The sequence below is a fragment of the Phalacrocorax aristotelis genome, chromosome 11 (assembly GCF_949628215.1).
Source record: "Phalacrocorax aristotelis chromosome 11, bGulAri2.1, whole genome shotgun sequence".
NCBI lineage: Eukaryota > Metazoa > Chordata > Aves > Suliformes > Phalacrocoracidae > Phalacrocorax > Phalacrocorax aristotelis.
The window spans coordinates 8,872,888-8,887,123 of record NC_134286.1 but is presented as its reverse complement, the minus strand read 5'-3'; the positions used below and the strand labels follow the sequence as shown (position 1 = coordinate 8,887,123).

General features: G+C 52.4%; 1 protein-coding gene across 1 annotated transcript; it reads left to right on the top strand.

Moving 5' to 3' along the window:
* The first annotated feature begins 6,681 nt into the window (after nt 1-6,681).
* Nucleotides 6,682-13,692, top strand: CD40LG (CD40 ligand). The gene is made up of 6 exons (XM_075106487.1): nt 6,682-7,267; nt 9,043-9,180; nt 10,397-10,442; nt 10,746-10,802; nt 11,098-11,160; nt 13,153-13,692. The coding sequence occupies exons 1-6, from the start codon at nt 7,112-7,114 to the stop codon at nt 13,521-13,523; spliced, it is 831 nt and encodes a 276-aa protein (XP_074962588.1). The 5' UTR covers nt 6,682-7,111; the 3' UTR covers nt 13,524-13,692.
* Nucleotides 13,693-14,236: the final 544 nt, after the last annotated feature.

Genomic DNA, 14,236 nt, shown 5'->3' with positions numbered 1-14,236 from the left:
ATCACCTGTGGCATCACGTCCAAACATGGAGGCCCTTTGTTTTTAGCAACAACTTTCCGGGTGGCTGTGTGCGGCAGGGATGGAGGGATGGATGGGACAGGGAGGGGAGCCTGAGAAGTCAGTAGATGGCAGAGTTGTTTTAGCATCTGCTCTCTGACGTGTCTCTTGCAGGCTCACAGGGATTTTCTGATGGATTTGTTATCAAAGCTCATATCAGTGGCCCAAATCTCGGGCCATTGCAGCCTGGCCTAGGACCAAGCTGGGGCTGGGGCTGCTGCAAACCAGCTGGTGGGGGGCAAGCGTTCACACCATCATGCTGCAGCAGCAGCAGGGCTGGCACTGTGCAGGGAGAGGGCTCCTCACGACGCCTACGTCGGCGCAGAGCATCACGGCTTACGGCGCTGAGACAAAAGGGCTGTGGGTTACCATTGCAGTATCTATTGCATGCCATTGAAGGCAATGCTGCTCTGCCTTTGCATTGCTTTGCAAGAGATTCAAGATCTGTTTTGCTGCCTCCGACCATGTGTGCATTGTCTTGGTTGGGCTCTCAGACTAAGCGTTACTAGAGAGCGTGGCTGCACGTGGATTTCCACCTGAGCACAGATCCCTCCTGCCCTGAGGGGCTGCTTTCTCCATGGGGATGGTTAGTCTCAGGCAGGGGCTGAGGATTTTCTCCCCAAAGCGCTCAGGTCAGAGCAGTGCTCCTTGTCTGCCCCTCACCCCTTTGGCTGCTCACCCTTGCTGGCCGATCTATCGCCAGCAGGGTCACTCTCTCTTGCTCACCTTGGGGCCGTGCATGATCCCAGGGATGCCAGTGATCCTGAGGGATAAGCACAGCCTCGCTGGAGATTCAAAGGTCAGCAGGGGGAGAGGGAAGAAATGACAGTGAAGGCTGAAAGGGGATGCAGTGAAGAGCCCCGGAGGTGATTCTCGTAGTGGTGAAGAAAGCTCTGTGATGAGAGTCTTATGGAAGTTGATGTATGTAAGGTTTTGAAAAAGATGAGTAATTTGCATCAATATTGCCTTGGCAGGGGGATTGTGGTTTAATGCAGGAGAGAAAGGCAGAAGATTAAATTAGTGACTGCCAAATCAAGTCTAGCAGATTGCCCGTCTCTTGGTGATTTCCAATCAGGATCCCAATGATTTGCTGCAAGATGTGTCAGTGCCACACAGCCCCGGTGGGATAACCAGGCACAGCTAGCCCGGGGCTCAGCCAGCGCAGGGGCTCACTGCAAACCTCCGTCTGTGGAGGGAAACGCTGTGCAGGACAACAGCTCACCTGGGTTGTGTCTCACTCACCTCCTATGACAGAATCCACCCAAAATCCTTGGGGTCCCGTCCATCCCAGTGCTGCGTATGGCATCACCTCCTGAACTTGGTCAAGAGCTGTGAAACCCTCCTTAGGGCACAAAGCAAACCCTGACTTATGGCCGTGTCCCACCTGGGGACCCTCGCAGGGTGATGGGAGCCAAGGGATGGGTGGCTCTACCATGGCAAGGCTGGGTTTGGCCCCACGGAGCCCAGCAAGTGCTTGGATCTGGCTGCAGTAGCGGCTGCTGGGTGCTCAGCCCCACAGGGTGGGGAGGAATGGCAGGATCCCCCCACTCCTCCCGAGGCTTTTGTTTTGTTCGCAAAGTCCCACACGGATTCAGAAGATGTGGTCCTGGCTGCCTTTCGGTCCCGTCTCAACGGGGTGGGCGGGGGAGGAAGGGGCGATGCAAACGTGATGCCGGGACCCTCCCCACCCACCCCATCGCACTGTGCCGTGGGAGGCAGCCGCTGGCATTGGCAGCCCCGCAGCCTCCTGCAGGTTTTGCTTTTCCCTGCTCCTACCCTCTCCTTTCACAACATGAAAGGGCAGAATCTCGCCCAGGCGTTTCACTGCGGCTTTGATGGTTGCAGGCCCCCGCACCCTGTGCCGGGGAGAGCTGCTTTCAGCACTCGGCTGAGTGCGGGGGGATGCATGGGATGCTCCCGCACCCTTCCGCTGTGACTCAGGCAGCAGGGGCTTGTTTGGCAGGGCTGGGGCCACGGAGGTCCCAGCACCAGGCTCTATATTTAGGAAGCCAGGATAACTAGGTGCAGTCATCACAGCAAGAAGTTTCTAGTGCGATTTGTGGTTTCACAGCTTTGGTAAGGCTCAGCACCAGCAGTTTAGAGGCTGGGTGCTCTCCGTGGCTCAGCACAGCAAGGCTGGTATTGCTGCCCAGATGTGCAGCCCAGATGTGGCACAAGAGCCACATGCCCTTCGGGGCCCTCCATCCTCTGTGGGGTCACTGGGGCTTGTTTCTCTGCCTTTCCCTGCTCTCCACACAGCTCGATCCCCTTGGCAAAGGCCAGCTCAGGGTGTGTCTGGTACAGCAGGGCAGGGAGGTGAGGAGGGGTGGAGGGAAGGGGGCACAAGGGACAATGGCCCTCAGAGCAGGGTGGCTCAGTGGGACAGCAGCAACCCAGTGCCATCCCCTACAGCTTTCCCATTGCTCTTTGCTGCTCTGGAGGGTGGCAGAGAAAGGGCAGATGTTGCCTCACATCTCTGGGGAAAATGCAGTGGAGATGGCACGCTACACCCTGCTCTGATCTACCTGCTGAGCAGCGGGAGCCTGGAGCAGCTCATGTTCATGTCTGCTGGAGCTTGGAACTTTTGCTGACCTCTGCATGGGTGCCTCCATAGCTGAGGGCCATGGCGAATGAGGGGGCTGCAGCCTGCCATTACCACCATAGTGGCTATAACCACCATCTTCTGCTCTTTTCTTCCACAGAGAGAGGTGACTGTAACGAGTCTCAACACCTTCGTCTATCCCTGAGGCTTCTTCTTGCTGCTCCAGACTCCAAGAGCTTTCTCTCATTCATACCAAGGTGAAAAATGAACAAACCGCAATGCAACTTTTCCTTCTACAGATGCTGGTGAAGTTTTCTGTGATGTTCTGGCTATGTCTGTTCCTTCTTCCTCTCCAGTGATGGGGTTGTCCTGGAGACACGAGAGCTCAGAGGATGCAGGAGAGGGAAAAGCCTAAAGAAGTGATAAAGCAAATATGGTGGAAAAGCTCAAATTCCCCTTCTGCCCATGGCCCTGTGCTGAAGAGACTAACTTAGGTTTCTCTCATAGGTTCCCTTCTGCATCCCTCCCACGGCATTGCAGACAAACTCCTTTTGTGACTCAGAATAAAATCTTCTTTTTGAATGTCTTGTCCTTAGTACTGCAGAGCACCCAGCTTTGGTTAATTGTCAAGAGCATGTGGGGTGAGCAGCACATTTTAAAGAACTAGTCATGAAACCACAGCGGGCACCCAAAAAAAATGAAAAAAAAATCAATCTCTTCTTATCAGCTTTCACCTCGCTGTCTTCAGAAATGCTCCCAGCCTTTGCCAGATCACCGGGGCAGGCAACCGGATATTTTCTCGGTAAACAAAACTCTGAGTGCTGAGTGCAAGTGGAGACAATTTGCTGATCAGCGGAAATACCGCAACTAGGTCAATAGGAATGCAAGTGATGGATCACATTTTCCCATCGTCTCACCCAGAGGTTTTCTAGCTGGAGGAACTGTGCCAGTTTGGGCTCACAAGTGGGTAGTTACGGTTATGTTCAGACGGTTTGGGGGGTGAAAGTAAGCCCTGTTGGTTTCTTGGTGGTGGGCTCATCACCAGGTGAAGGTGTGACTTCACTTTCCCTGGGGTTATCCCATGCAGGCAGACTCTTTCCTCAGGTGTTGGGTCCTCTCTCTGTTGCCCATCGTCCTTCTGGACCATGCCCCTCTTTCCCCAAGGCTGTGTCCCCTCTCTGCTGTGGTGCCCCATGTTCCTACAGCAGCTAAGTGGTCAAGGATGTGCAACCATGCCACTCCCTGGCCCTGGCATGAGGCAATGTGGGTTTTGAGTCTTCCTCCTCATCCCTAGCATCTATGTGAAGCAGTGGGGCAGCAACAGAGTGTGTCCCCAAGGGCCACTGGCACGGCACAGCCTGCGGCAGCTCTGTCCTCCAGGCTGTCTGGCTCTGAACAGTAATGGTGATGGGACGGCCCAACGGGGCCCTAACTTCCCCAGAGCTTGGTCGGCACCTCCTGGTAGAACTGGTGCTACCTGGCTCGAGCTGGAGCAGCTGCAGGACCTGGTGCTGTGGGGTGGAGGAGGCAGCTCCCCAGGGCTTGCCGGGGTGGTGAGGGGCTGGATTGCTGACATGGAGCAACGGTTTCCTGAAGAGGAGCTGCCAGCCTGCCCTCCCTGCTGATGAACCTCTGCCAGGTTTCCCGCTGTCATATTTTCCACCCAGTTTCTCCCGTCAGGGTGCTGGTGACTAGTAACTCTCAGTTTCCTGGTTTGCAGCACAAGTCAGCCAAGTCTCTGGTGATGTTTTGTGCTGGATACCCAAACCCGGAGCCTTTCCCCATCCTCCTCACCGAATCTGGCAGCCCCTCGGAGGCTGCCGCTGGCTCCAGCCTCCCCAGCAAGGTGCATGCAATGGGGCCAGCGATGCACTCAGTGTTTCCGGCATTACCTACAGGTTCTTCTCATTTCGGCGAAACAGTGACATGTGGCTATCCAGAAACGGCTTTGAGAAGGTTTCGTCTGCCGAGGACAGCCAGGGCTCAGGAATAGCTGTGCAAAACCTTGCTTGCTACTCTCTGCAATGCTCATTGCTGTGGTTTCACACATTATGGGCTGCCTCTCAGTCCCAACACTCAGGATTCGGGGAAAGTAGTAAGTGATGACTTCTCATGTCATTTTTCTTCTCATGTAGAGATTTCCCCCAAATGTGAGTGATAAACTCAGAGGAAACTCTGAAGAGCCTTGGAAAATGCCTGTGAGTGCCCTGGGGCTGAGGCACAGGGTGAAGGCTTTGGGGAGTGGGCACTGATCCCCGCAATGGCCTCGTAGCCCTCAGCTCTGCGGGGTGTCCTTGGGGATGCTCACCATGAAATGGTTTTTGCCTGTGACAAGCTCACAGGGGTGTGGCAGGGATGGTGTGTAGGAGCTCGGTGTCAGATGAGACCCCTGTGAGGAGGCCAGGGATGGCCTTTCCAAAGATAATTACAATTTTAAGATAAAAAGGAGTAAATCCAGTGGCTTAGCAGCCCCCACAGGCTGTGTGCAAGCTTGGTCCCATGCATAGCAGGGCTGCAAGCCCAAGGTACTGAGTCCAAAGCCCTGCTGAGGCCAAGGGGACCCCCTTTTGCCAGCTAATTCAGTGCACTCCCAGCATTGTTTGGGTCACCCAGCTCCTGCCAGGAGGATGCTCCTGTGGGGGCTGGGAAGCTTTCAGCAAGCTGGAGAGCAAGGCAGTCCTTGGGTGGCAAGGGTGCACAGGCAGCCCTCAGGGCATGGGCATCCAGGAGCAGGGACCCCAGGGGCCGCTGACTCATCTAGAAGGTGAAAGTGTCACTGAGGGGCTGTGCCCATTGCTGGCAGCCCCATCCCAATGCTCCCCTCATCACAAAGGGCACAGTCCTTGCACAGCAAGGGGTCACACAGCTCCAAAGTACCAGCCAGGGCCTCGGCCCCAGGCTGTCCTCTGCTCAGCCACTGAACTGCTGTCCACGAAGACCCTGGTACTGTCCCACACTTGTGATTTGGATGCTATTTTTAGGAACACGGTGACGTGCCAAGGTCAAACACTGACTTGGTTGCAGACATGTTTGTGCTTTGTTAACAGCTTTTGCACTTGCAGCTGAGAGTGCTCTAACCACACAGGACAGGATGCGAGAGAGTGGGTAGACAGCAAAAGCAAACGCCGGAGTCCATCCTGCAGCGCTCTAAGCAGCCCCGACAAGGCGCTGTGTACCCTCCTCTCCGGGGCTGCTGGAGACCAGCACCACGATAAGCGCCCCACTGCTTTTAGCAGGATCTGACCCTTTATTTGCTGCATGCACATCTGATAAGAGGATTGCCTTTAGCATGCTACTTTCAAAACAACTTTACATGATGGTTTGATGACTGCCTTCAAACCAGAGCCCCAGTGCTCCTCGCAGTACAGCCTTGCAGCCCTCCTCCTCTGCACCCCAATAGAAACATAGATTTATCCTCTTTACATGGCAAAAAAGGAGTTCTGTTGATTGTTGTAGGCAGTGAGGACCTCTCTGCATTTACCCTGAATTATTGTATCGGTGGTGCATGGCTGCACAAGTGTTGGATGCCTGAAGAGCTCTGAGACAGGGCAGGGAAGGCTCAGGGGCAGGACCTCTGCAGAACCTGCTGCTGCTCCAGAGGTGTGGGGACATGCACAGGTTGCCCAAAGTTGCATGGAGGCGATGCTGGAAGGTCAGCAGCTGGCAGGAGTGCTCAGCACCCCCAACAGCCTTTCTCATGCTTAGATATATAGATATAGGTAACATGGCTAAGTGGGGACAGGGTCTGAGCATGTTTCTTCCCTTGGGTGCAGGGAAGAGCACCTCATTGGGATACTGACAAAGTTGCTTAAAACTTGACTCTCCAAGCACCAAGGCCTGAAATCCTGCTGACTCTTGAGAAGCATGAAAGCTGTGCCCATGCTGGTGTCCCAGTGCCTGTAGAGATGGTCATAAGGATAATCCAGCCTACCCAGGCAGAAACTTCACCCATGGGAAGCATGAGGGAAGACCAGAAACCAGCACAACCCACCTGCCTCAGCCAAGCATCCTAGCTGCAAAATGATCCTTCCCATGAAGGAAACAGAGGGCAAAAACCCTCTCTTCTCCTTTTGGGAAAGAGCCAACTTTCTGAGTGCTTCCTAGCCCCTGGAAGCCCACACTGCAGTTCAGCAGCTCTGTCCTGGGTTTCACAGTCTTCATTTCTTTGAAGATGACTTGCCATGAAACTTTCATCCACAGCAGGAAAAAACACTGAGGCATAGTCTGGAGTGTTTTGAAGGTAAATATGAATATATGGAATAAGAGCATCTCTCTCTGTTTCTGGTAGAACAGTAGGAAAAAGCATGGAAGTGCACAGGAGAAGGAAGTCTAAGCAACCTTTTTTTGTTGTGGGAGACAATAGTGAACAAACCTACCCACTACGAAGAGATTTTTCCAGGAAGTGTAGGTTGCTGCAACCTGTATCCCTTGAGCAGCGGGTGCTCGCACAACAGTTCTCATGCTACTTGCAAGCAGCACATTTGAAGGAGCCCCAGCAAACGTGCACGGAGGATGAACGGACCCTACAGCCCTGAGACACCCCGACCCATGAGCAGCACCTCACCCAGCACGATGAAAATGTTCATGGGCTTCCTCGCTGTATTTATTGTAGCACAGACGATTGGGACTGTACTCTTCTGTTTGTATCTTCACATGAAGATGGATAAGGTAAGTGTAGAAAGTAAAGTGTCTCTGCTGGACTGCTAACATGATTTGTCTTCAGCCATGGCAAGATGTTCTCACCAAAAGGATGAACATGGTAGAAGATGATGCTGGCCACTGTATGGATGCGGGAATGGCATTTATTACACCTATGTTCTAATTTCTGCTTTTATTTGCCACTGAGATATACACCAAGGAAGAGATCTGTTACCTTCATTAACAAAACAAGAATGGATTAATCCAGAAGAGCTGTAATAGCAAATCTGTCTGCCGATGGCCAGTCTGGGGAGAGGAGAGTGTGGCTTAAAGACAGAAATGGCTATTTTAGGGTTGTTGGTGGTTTTTCTGGTGCCGCAGCACTTGGCAGCACCGTGATGCTAAACGCAAGGATGAGGGGTCCAGAAATGACGTTTTATTAGTGTTTGCATGTATGAATTTTACCAACATCTCACTTCAGATGATGTCTTTCTGTTCAGGGAAGAAAAGAGTGGATCTTAGTACTTTGACTTTTTTTGAGGAGACACAGTATCAGTGATTTTGTCCCATACTTGGGACAATATTTACCAAAAAATTACAAACTAAAAAGCTGGTTTTGAGGTTGCATGACTGCAGCTGCACTGCACGATGCTTAAAATCACCAATCTAAAGCTACTTTCATCCAAACCAGAAAAGAGTACCAGCTAAAGAAATGTGTCTAAAACTCAGAATGAGTCGTCCTTACCAGATACAACGATAAGATCGTCATTACTGATTTCTAAACGTGTTGTCTCAACTTAAATTGAAATTCTGATCTTCAAGGGTAGAGGGCAAACCCTGAGCTAAAGGGTCTTAAAAGTCAGGGGGATAGAGGGGGACTTTGCCGCACAGAGGCTGCAGCCTGGGGTGAAGGGGCGAGTAGAGGGTCCCCAGCAGAGTGAAATGCGCCCGCACGGGGCTGTAGCAGAGGATCAGAGGCAGCCAAAAGGCAGTCACGGGTGGCAGGAGGATTTCAGATGCCTTGAGAGCTCACAGCAGGGCTCCAAACCCAACCGTCTGCATCCCAGCACTGCCTGCAACTGAGCGCTCTGCCAGGCTGTGCATCCTCATGTCCGACTGCACCTCTCTTTACTGTTTAGCCAAATGTAATGTTTTTACAAAAAAAAAGGTGTAATTTCAAAAATCAGTATTTTAAAAAATATATATATATATGTTCTTTTATTAGCTTTCTGATTTTTTTTAGTCTGAATCTCTTGGCAGAATTCAGCCCTAACACACAAGTCCTTTTGGTCTCTTGGCAGCTCTTTCAGTCGATAAGCTAGCTGAAAAAATGAAATGCCACCCCGCACGGGCAGGGCAGCGCAGGGCTGAGCGAGCATCCTGGCTGCCTGCTGGGGCAGCAGCAGTGAGCCCTGAGCCACTTGCTGAGATTTCTGTGCTGCTGTCTATAAATGCAGGTGGATGGATATTTGCCACGTGCCTTTTGGAAAAGGCAGAATGGGGCATTTAACCTAATTATCATGTTGATAGAAAATGAGAAGAGGATCCTGAGCAATCCTCCTCTCATCCAGCGTTGCCAAGCAGGGTCAGCCCAGTGGGTGCGATTCCCGGCAGATGCGGGTACAGATGCTGTGCTGGGTGGCTGTGGAAGTGGTTGGTACCCACAGTGGGTCTGCCCTGATTATCCCGATGCTGGACAGCAAACACTGAGCTCTCCAGGCAGTGATACAGCATAGCTCTGCTGCTTGTGGTCCAGCTTTCTCAGTAGCATCCCACTCACCCTTTCTTCTCTCCCGCCTTGGCAGATGGAAGAGGTGTTGAGCTTAAATGAAGATTACATCTTCCTGAGGAAAGTGCAGAAATGTCAGACAGCAGAAGGTCAGAAGTCAACATTATTGGACTGTGAAAAGATTTTAAAGGGCTTCCAGGACCTCCAGTGCAAGGTACACTGCTGTTAGGGGGGATAACGACCCTTCTGAAGGTGGAGTGGGGCTCCCAGGCACACACACAGTTTCACCCAAAGCTTTTTTTAAAACCATGGGTACCCTTTACCTTGAGGCTGCATAGTACGCACCCTTTTTTACACTATATTCTTTCTCCACTACATTTTTCCACTATATTGACATCAGCAAAAAACCTCATCCTTTTTTTTTTCTCAGAATGGTGTTGGTCAGAGCATGCCCAGCTGCGGCATGCTGAGGGATTTGCAGCAGGAGGGACAGAGCCGCAGCCGCCCTGGGTCTGCGCTTTGATCCTGGTCTAAAAAATGTTGACTTTCTGCAAGTCTGGCACCTTGCTCAGATTCTGTGCCAAGTGCCTGTGAGGACGCTCGCAGCCGCCTGCTGCTGGGAGCACCTTTACACCCACTTTGCCCAGGTGTTGATGACGGTGCAAGGCTCAGGCCAGGCAGCATGGCTCCTGCCATCTGGCGAGGAGGAAGACGATGCTATGCAAATGCCACCCCGTGGGCTCAGGGATGGCACCTCCAGCTGGTGCAGCAGCTCCTCGCATTTGGGTGCAAAAGAGCCATTCTGCACTGTGATGTCCTCCCAGAGTGCCTGAGGGCTGCCCTGCCATGGATGAGGTGCTCGCAGCCCCCTCAGCCCTTGAATTCGCTGTTTAAGTGGGGCTGTGCTGGCCAGAGCAGGCAGGAGAGGGGCATTTCTTCCTCATTGTCAGTGCCCAATGGCATCAAATGCCTCAGCTAAACTTTCAGGTTTGCATCAGTACCCAAATGACAACAGAAAATTGTGTCTGCTCAGCAGTCCTGAAAACCCCATCTTGTTGGGGCAGGGATGGGCCCAGCTTGCTACAACTGGGCTTTCTGACATGGTTTTAAAAGAAAAGGAGATGGGTTTTTGTTTCTTTTTTTTTTTTCCCCAAATAATCTTTCCCCATCACATCATTTTAATTGCATAAAACTAAGATCATAAACCCTACAAACCCCCTTCTGCAAACAGCCAGTCAGCCCATGGCTGTATGTGATGCTGGGGAAGGTGTTGGAGAGGCTCTGCGGTTTTGGGTACCCTCTGCCAAGAGCTGTCAGGGCCAAGCAGCACCAACCTGCGTGATGCCCAGAGCATCCTTTACACAGAGGCTTTCAAAATTGTTGATTTGTACATCTTAAAAAAAAAAAGTATGTTTTTTGTGTTCTTTCAGGATGGAGGAGCCAGTAAAGGGCAGCCCCAGTTTGAAATGCAGAGAGGTGAGTTTCCTGGTGCTGCCAGCACACACATCGCTTGCTGGGGCAGGAGGAGTAGCTTGGCTGGGGAAGGGGTTTCCTTCACCGTGCAACAGCCCGCTGGTTCCCCAGGGCACGGCATGGATGCAGGGGACAGGGTCGGGGTTTGGAGCATCCCCGTGGGGTAGGACTGTGCGTGGCATGGGGCTGGCAGATCGGGGCACTGGGCATGGTTGTCTCACCAGGGCAGGTGGCTCTGGGTGCTACGTTACCTGAAGTCCGTGAAAATTAATCCAAAATTAAACCTGTGGCTTTTTTGCATTGCAGGCCACGCACACCATGAACATCCCCATTTGATGCACAACAATGAGACATCTGTGGAAGGTAAGGGGTGGGCACATTGAGGTCCTGTTCCCACGGTGGGCAAGGTGGCGTGGTCTCCTCTGCAGGCTTTATCCATCAGAGGGTCCCCCTCAAAGGCGACTGAGTGTCGTTGCTGAGCAGAGGCCTCCTAACTCAAATCTGGGGACTTTGGAGAGTGTGCCTCTGAACTGGATTTGACCCACAGAGAAATACCAAGGGTGGGAGGTGCCATGGCCTCTGCAGAGGAGCTGTGCTGCCCGGGGAGGGGGGCAGTGGGTACCAAGGCATCAATAACACTGTCCTTTCCAAATTGCAGCAGAGAAGAGGCAGCCGATTGCAGCCCACCTGGCAGGTCAGAGGAGCAACAAGACAGTCTCAGGTAAGACAGACCCACTTGACACTGCCTTGGCCAGGGAGCCAGCGAGGCATGGCACTGTGCATCCCCCAGCGGGGCCCTGCAATCCTGCCCCGCGTCTGTGTAGGGCCAGGGACCGGGACAATACAACTCCAGGATGAGAGCGTGCCCCCAAACCACAGCGAACCTCCCAGTGGGCACGTCACCACGTGTGCCTGTGCCGCATGGGGTTCACGCATCCCATGCCGGCTGTCCTCAGTAGCCTTATATATGCCTTCCTAGAAATGTACCTCAATGGCTTAATCTTTCTGGTGCTTTTTATGAAGGGAAAACTATTTCCCTTTGTATCTAAGTAAACCAATCTCTCACTTCTCTTTTGGACTCAAAACACAATGCTTTTGTTCTCCTGGCCGTGTCCTGCTGGGGCGGCTGCTGCAGGAGGGCTCTGCTGGCATAGTGTATCTGCCAATCTAATGATCTTCTCACCTGTAGTGGTCCTGGCAGCCATATAGGCTGGCTGATACTTTGCATTCACAACATAGATAGCTCCAAACTGATCCTAGCAAGCTGCACTTATTCACAGCCATGGCCACATTAGGTTTGCGAAATGCGTGTGAGTCCGTTTGCATTTGTGCATCCCTCTGCACAGACCATGGCTGCTCTCGCGGCTCCGTCCCCCAGCATAGCCTCAGCTAATGGATGTCCTGCAAAAGCAAGGATTACTGAAGCAAGTGAGAGCTTGCAAGGTCAATTTCAATCTAGCAAGGATTTCACAATCTGAGCATGTGTGATTTAATTCTGGAGTAACTGCCAGTAATCGGCAACTGCTCTTTCCATCTCTGACGCAGCATTTCACCCAGAGCTCAGTCTACCTGTGGAAAGCTTAGTGTTAGATAAGATCAAAGAAGCGAGAAGCTTGCTGCACTTTAAAACTCCCTGCTTAAGCATTTGTTGAGCCTATAAAGCAGGGTGAAATTGCCCAGAGAGCAGCAGCTGCCTGGAGCTCAGCTCCATGCCTCAGCAGTTGGGCACAGAGGAAACGTCCCTCTGGGATGCACAGGCAGGGACCGCAGGCTGTGTGGCTCCCCCAGAACCACACGTGCTGCCCCACTGTGGGGACTGGGATCCTGGGCTGGGACAGTCGAACGCGTTATTGCCCATGGAGCTGGGTTGCTCATCCCTAATGCTCTCGCAAGTGTCTCTGTAGGCTGGGGAAGGTGGAAGTCATAGCTGAGCTCAACCCCTATGGCCGTGGTTTGCTGGTCTCTGTATTGACTTATCTGTACCAACGCCAGCAGAAGTGTGTGCTCATGAGCTACTCCCGTGACACCGGTAGTGCCCCAACAGCCATGCCAGTAGCAGGTCTATGTGAGCAGTGGTGCTGGTTGTGGGAGGCAGCACTTGCCATGTAAAACCCTTCCAGCTCTGCTCCCTGTCAAGGACCAAACCTCTGGGACAATTATTTTTGCACTTCCTTGGTGAAGTCTCACCTTGTCCAGAGGCCAAGTGGAGGAGGGACTTTGGAGGAAAGGCAGCACCTAGTTTGGAAAACTATGTGCCCTGTGATGGGTGCCTCTGAAGATAGGAGCTGCAGTGTGTTTTGACATTGTTCTGAGGGCTCGGAGGCTGTGCCACTGAAAGCTGTGGAGATAGCAGTCCTACAGGGGCCGGCACGGGGGTGTTTGGCCTGTAGTAACAACTGTGCGCAATCCTCCACCCTAATAATTTCCACTTGGTTGGGTGAAGGAAGCAAAATGCTCCTCGGCTTGCATAATCTATTCAAGAGTGTCAAGGCCAGTGACCAGAAACATGGGTTAAACGTGTCCTGGCTGCGGGGAAGGGAACCCTGCTTCTCTGGGCTAGGGGTGGTGTCCTGGGGTGGGCAGGACCCAGCCCCACACCCCACAGCAGACACAGGCTGTGATGCCAAATGTCTGTGGGGTGTTCCCCCAAAATCAGCCTGCCAAACTGGATGTCTCCTTCTCCCAGCTCATCTGCATTGCTTTCCTCCTACAGTGCTAGAGTGGAAGACAACGATGTATGGCCCCACGAACAACAAATTGATATCCTACCAGGAGGGGAAACTGAAGGTGAAGGAAGCAGGGCTCTACTACATCTACTCTCAAGTCAGCTTCTGCACCAAGGCAGCGACTTCGGCACCCTTCACGCTCTATATTTATTTGTATCTCCCCATGGAAGAGGACCGGCTCTTGCTGAGGGGACTAGACACACACAGCACCTCTACACCTTTCTGTGACCTCCAGTCCATCCGGGAGGGAGGCGTCTTCAAGCTCCGGGAAGGCGACATGATCTTTGTCAACGTGACAGACTCAACGCGAGTGAACTACAGCCACGGCAGCACCTACTTTGGCATCTTCAAGCTGTAGTGAGGAGGGGGCTGCCCCAAGGTGGGGCCCAACCCGACTTTGTTGAGTGAAGTGGCTTTCCCTGTTTCCCATATTTATGTTCCTCTGCCTCTTTGGTTGTATATTTTGTTATTTATTAATGGGGGCCAAGGGGCCCTGAGAACACAAGTGGAACAAAGTTTGAAGCTGTAGTTGTTCGCACTTTGCTTTTTTCTTTCATTGCCAATGGTTTGGTACATGCTGGTGTTGTGTGTCTGGGTCCACCATGCTCTGTGTGCCTGGCAGGGTGGATGTCCCCGTTATGTCACAAGAGCTTTATTTAGCAAACTCTACCATCAACGTTTCTTTCCTAACAACGTAGGATGGCTCAGGGCACTCCAGACAAGCTAGGTTCATATCTCCCATACCAATCTGCTTACAAAACATAAATGGAAAAACATTAAAAGGCTTAGGAACGTCTCCTCTAAAGGGATCAATCAGCCAAGCGTTGTCCTTACGTGTTAGCTGCTGGTGATGCATCGTTGCCACCCTAACTGTCTGCTTTCTCTTGAGAACCCCCTTTTTTCCACCCATGCCTATCTATGAAACTCAACCAGCCTTCTTGCTTAGGGTGATGCTGCCTTGGCCGGGTTCACGGTCGGTGACAATTGCCCTGCATCAGAGGGAAGATCAGTGGCCATGGAGGGGCTGTGGATTTCAAGCCAGAGTGTGGGTAAGGCACCAGCGGTGCTCTG

Coding starts and splice junctions, on each gene's coding strand:
- CD40LG (XM_075106487.1), top strand. CDS start 7,112: ATGAACGGACCCTACAGCCCTGAGACACCCCGACCCATGAGCAGCACC. Junction 10,803..11,097: donor CAATGAGACATCTGTGGAAG/GTAAGGGGTGGG, acceptor TCCAAATTGCAG/CAGAGAAGAGGCAGCCGATT. Junction 11,161..13,152: donor GAGCAACAAGACAGTCTCAG/GTAAGACAGACC, acceptor TTCCTCCTACAG/TGCTAGAGTGGAAGACAACG.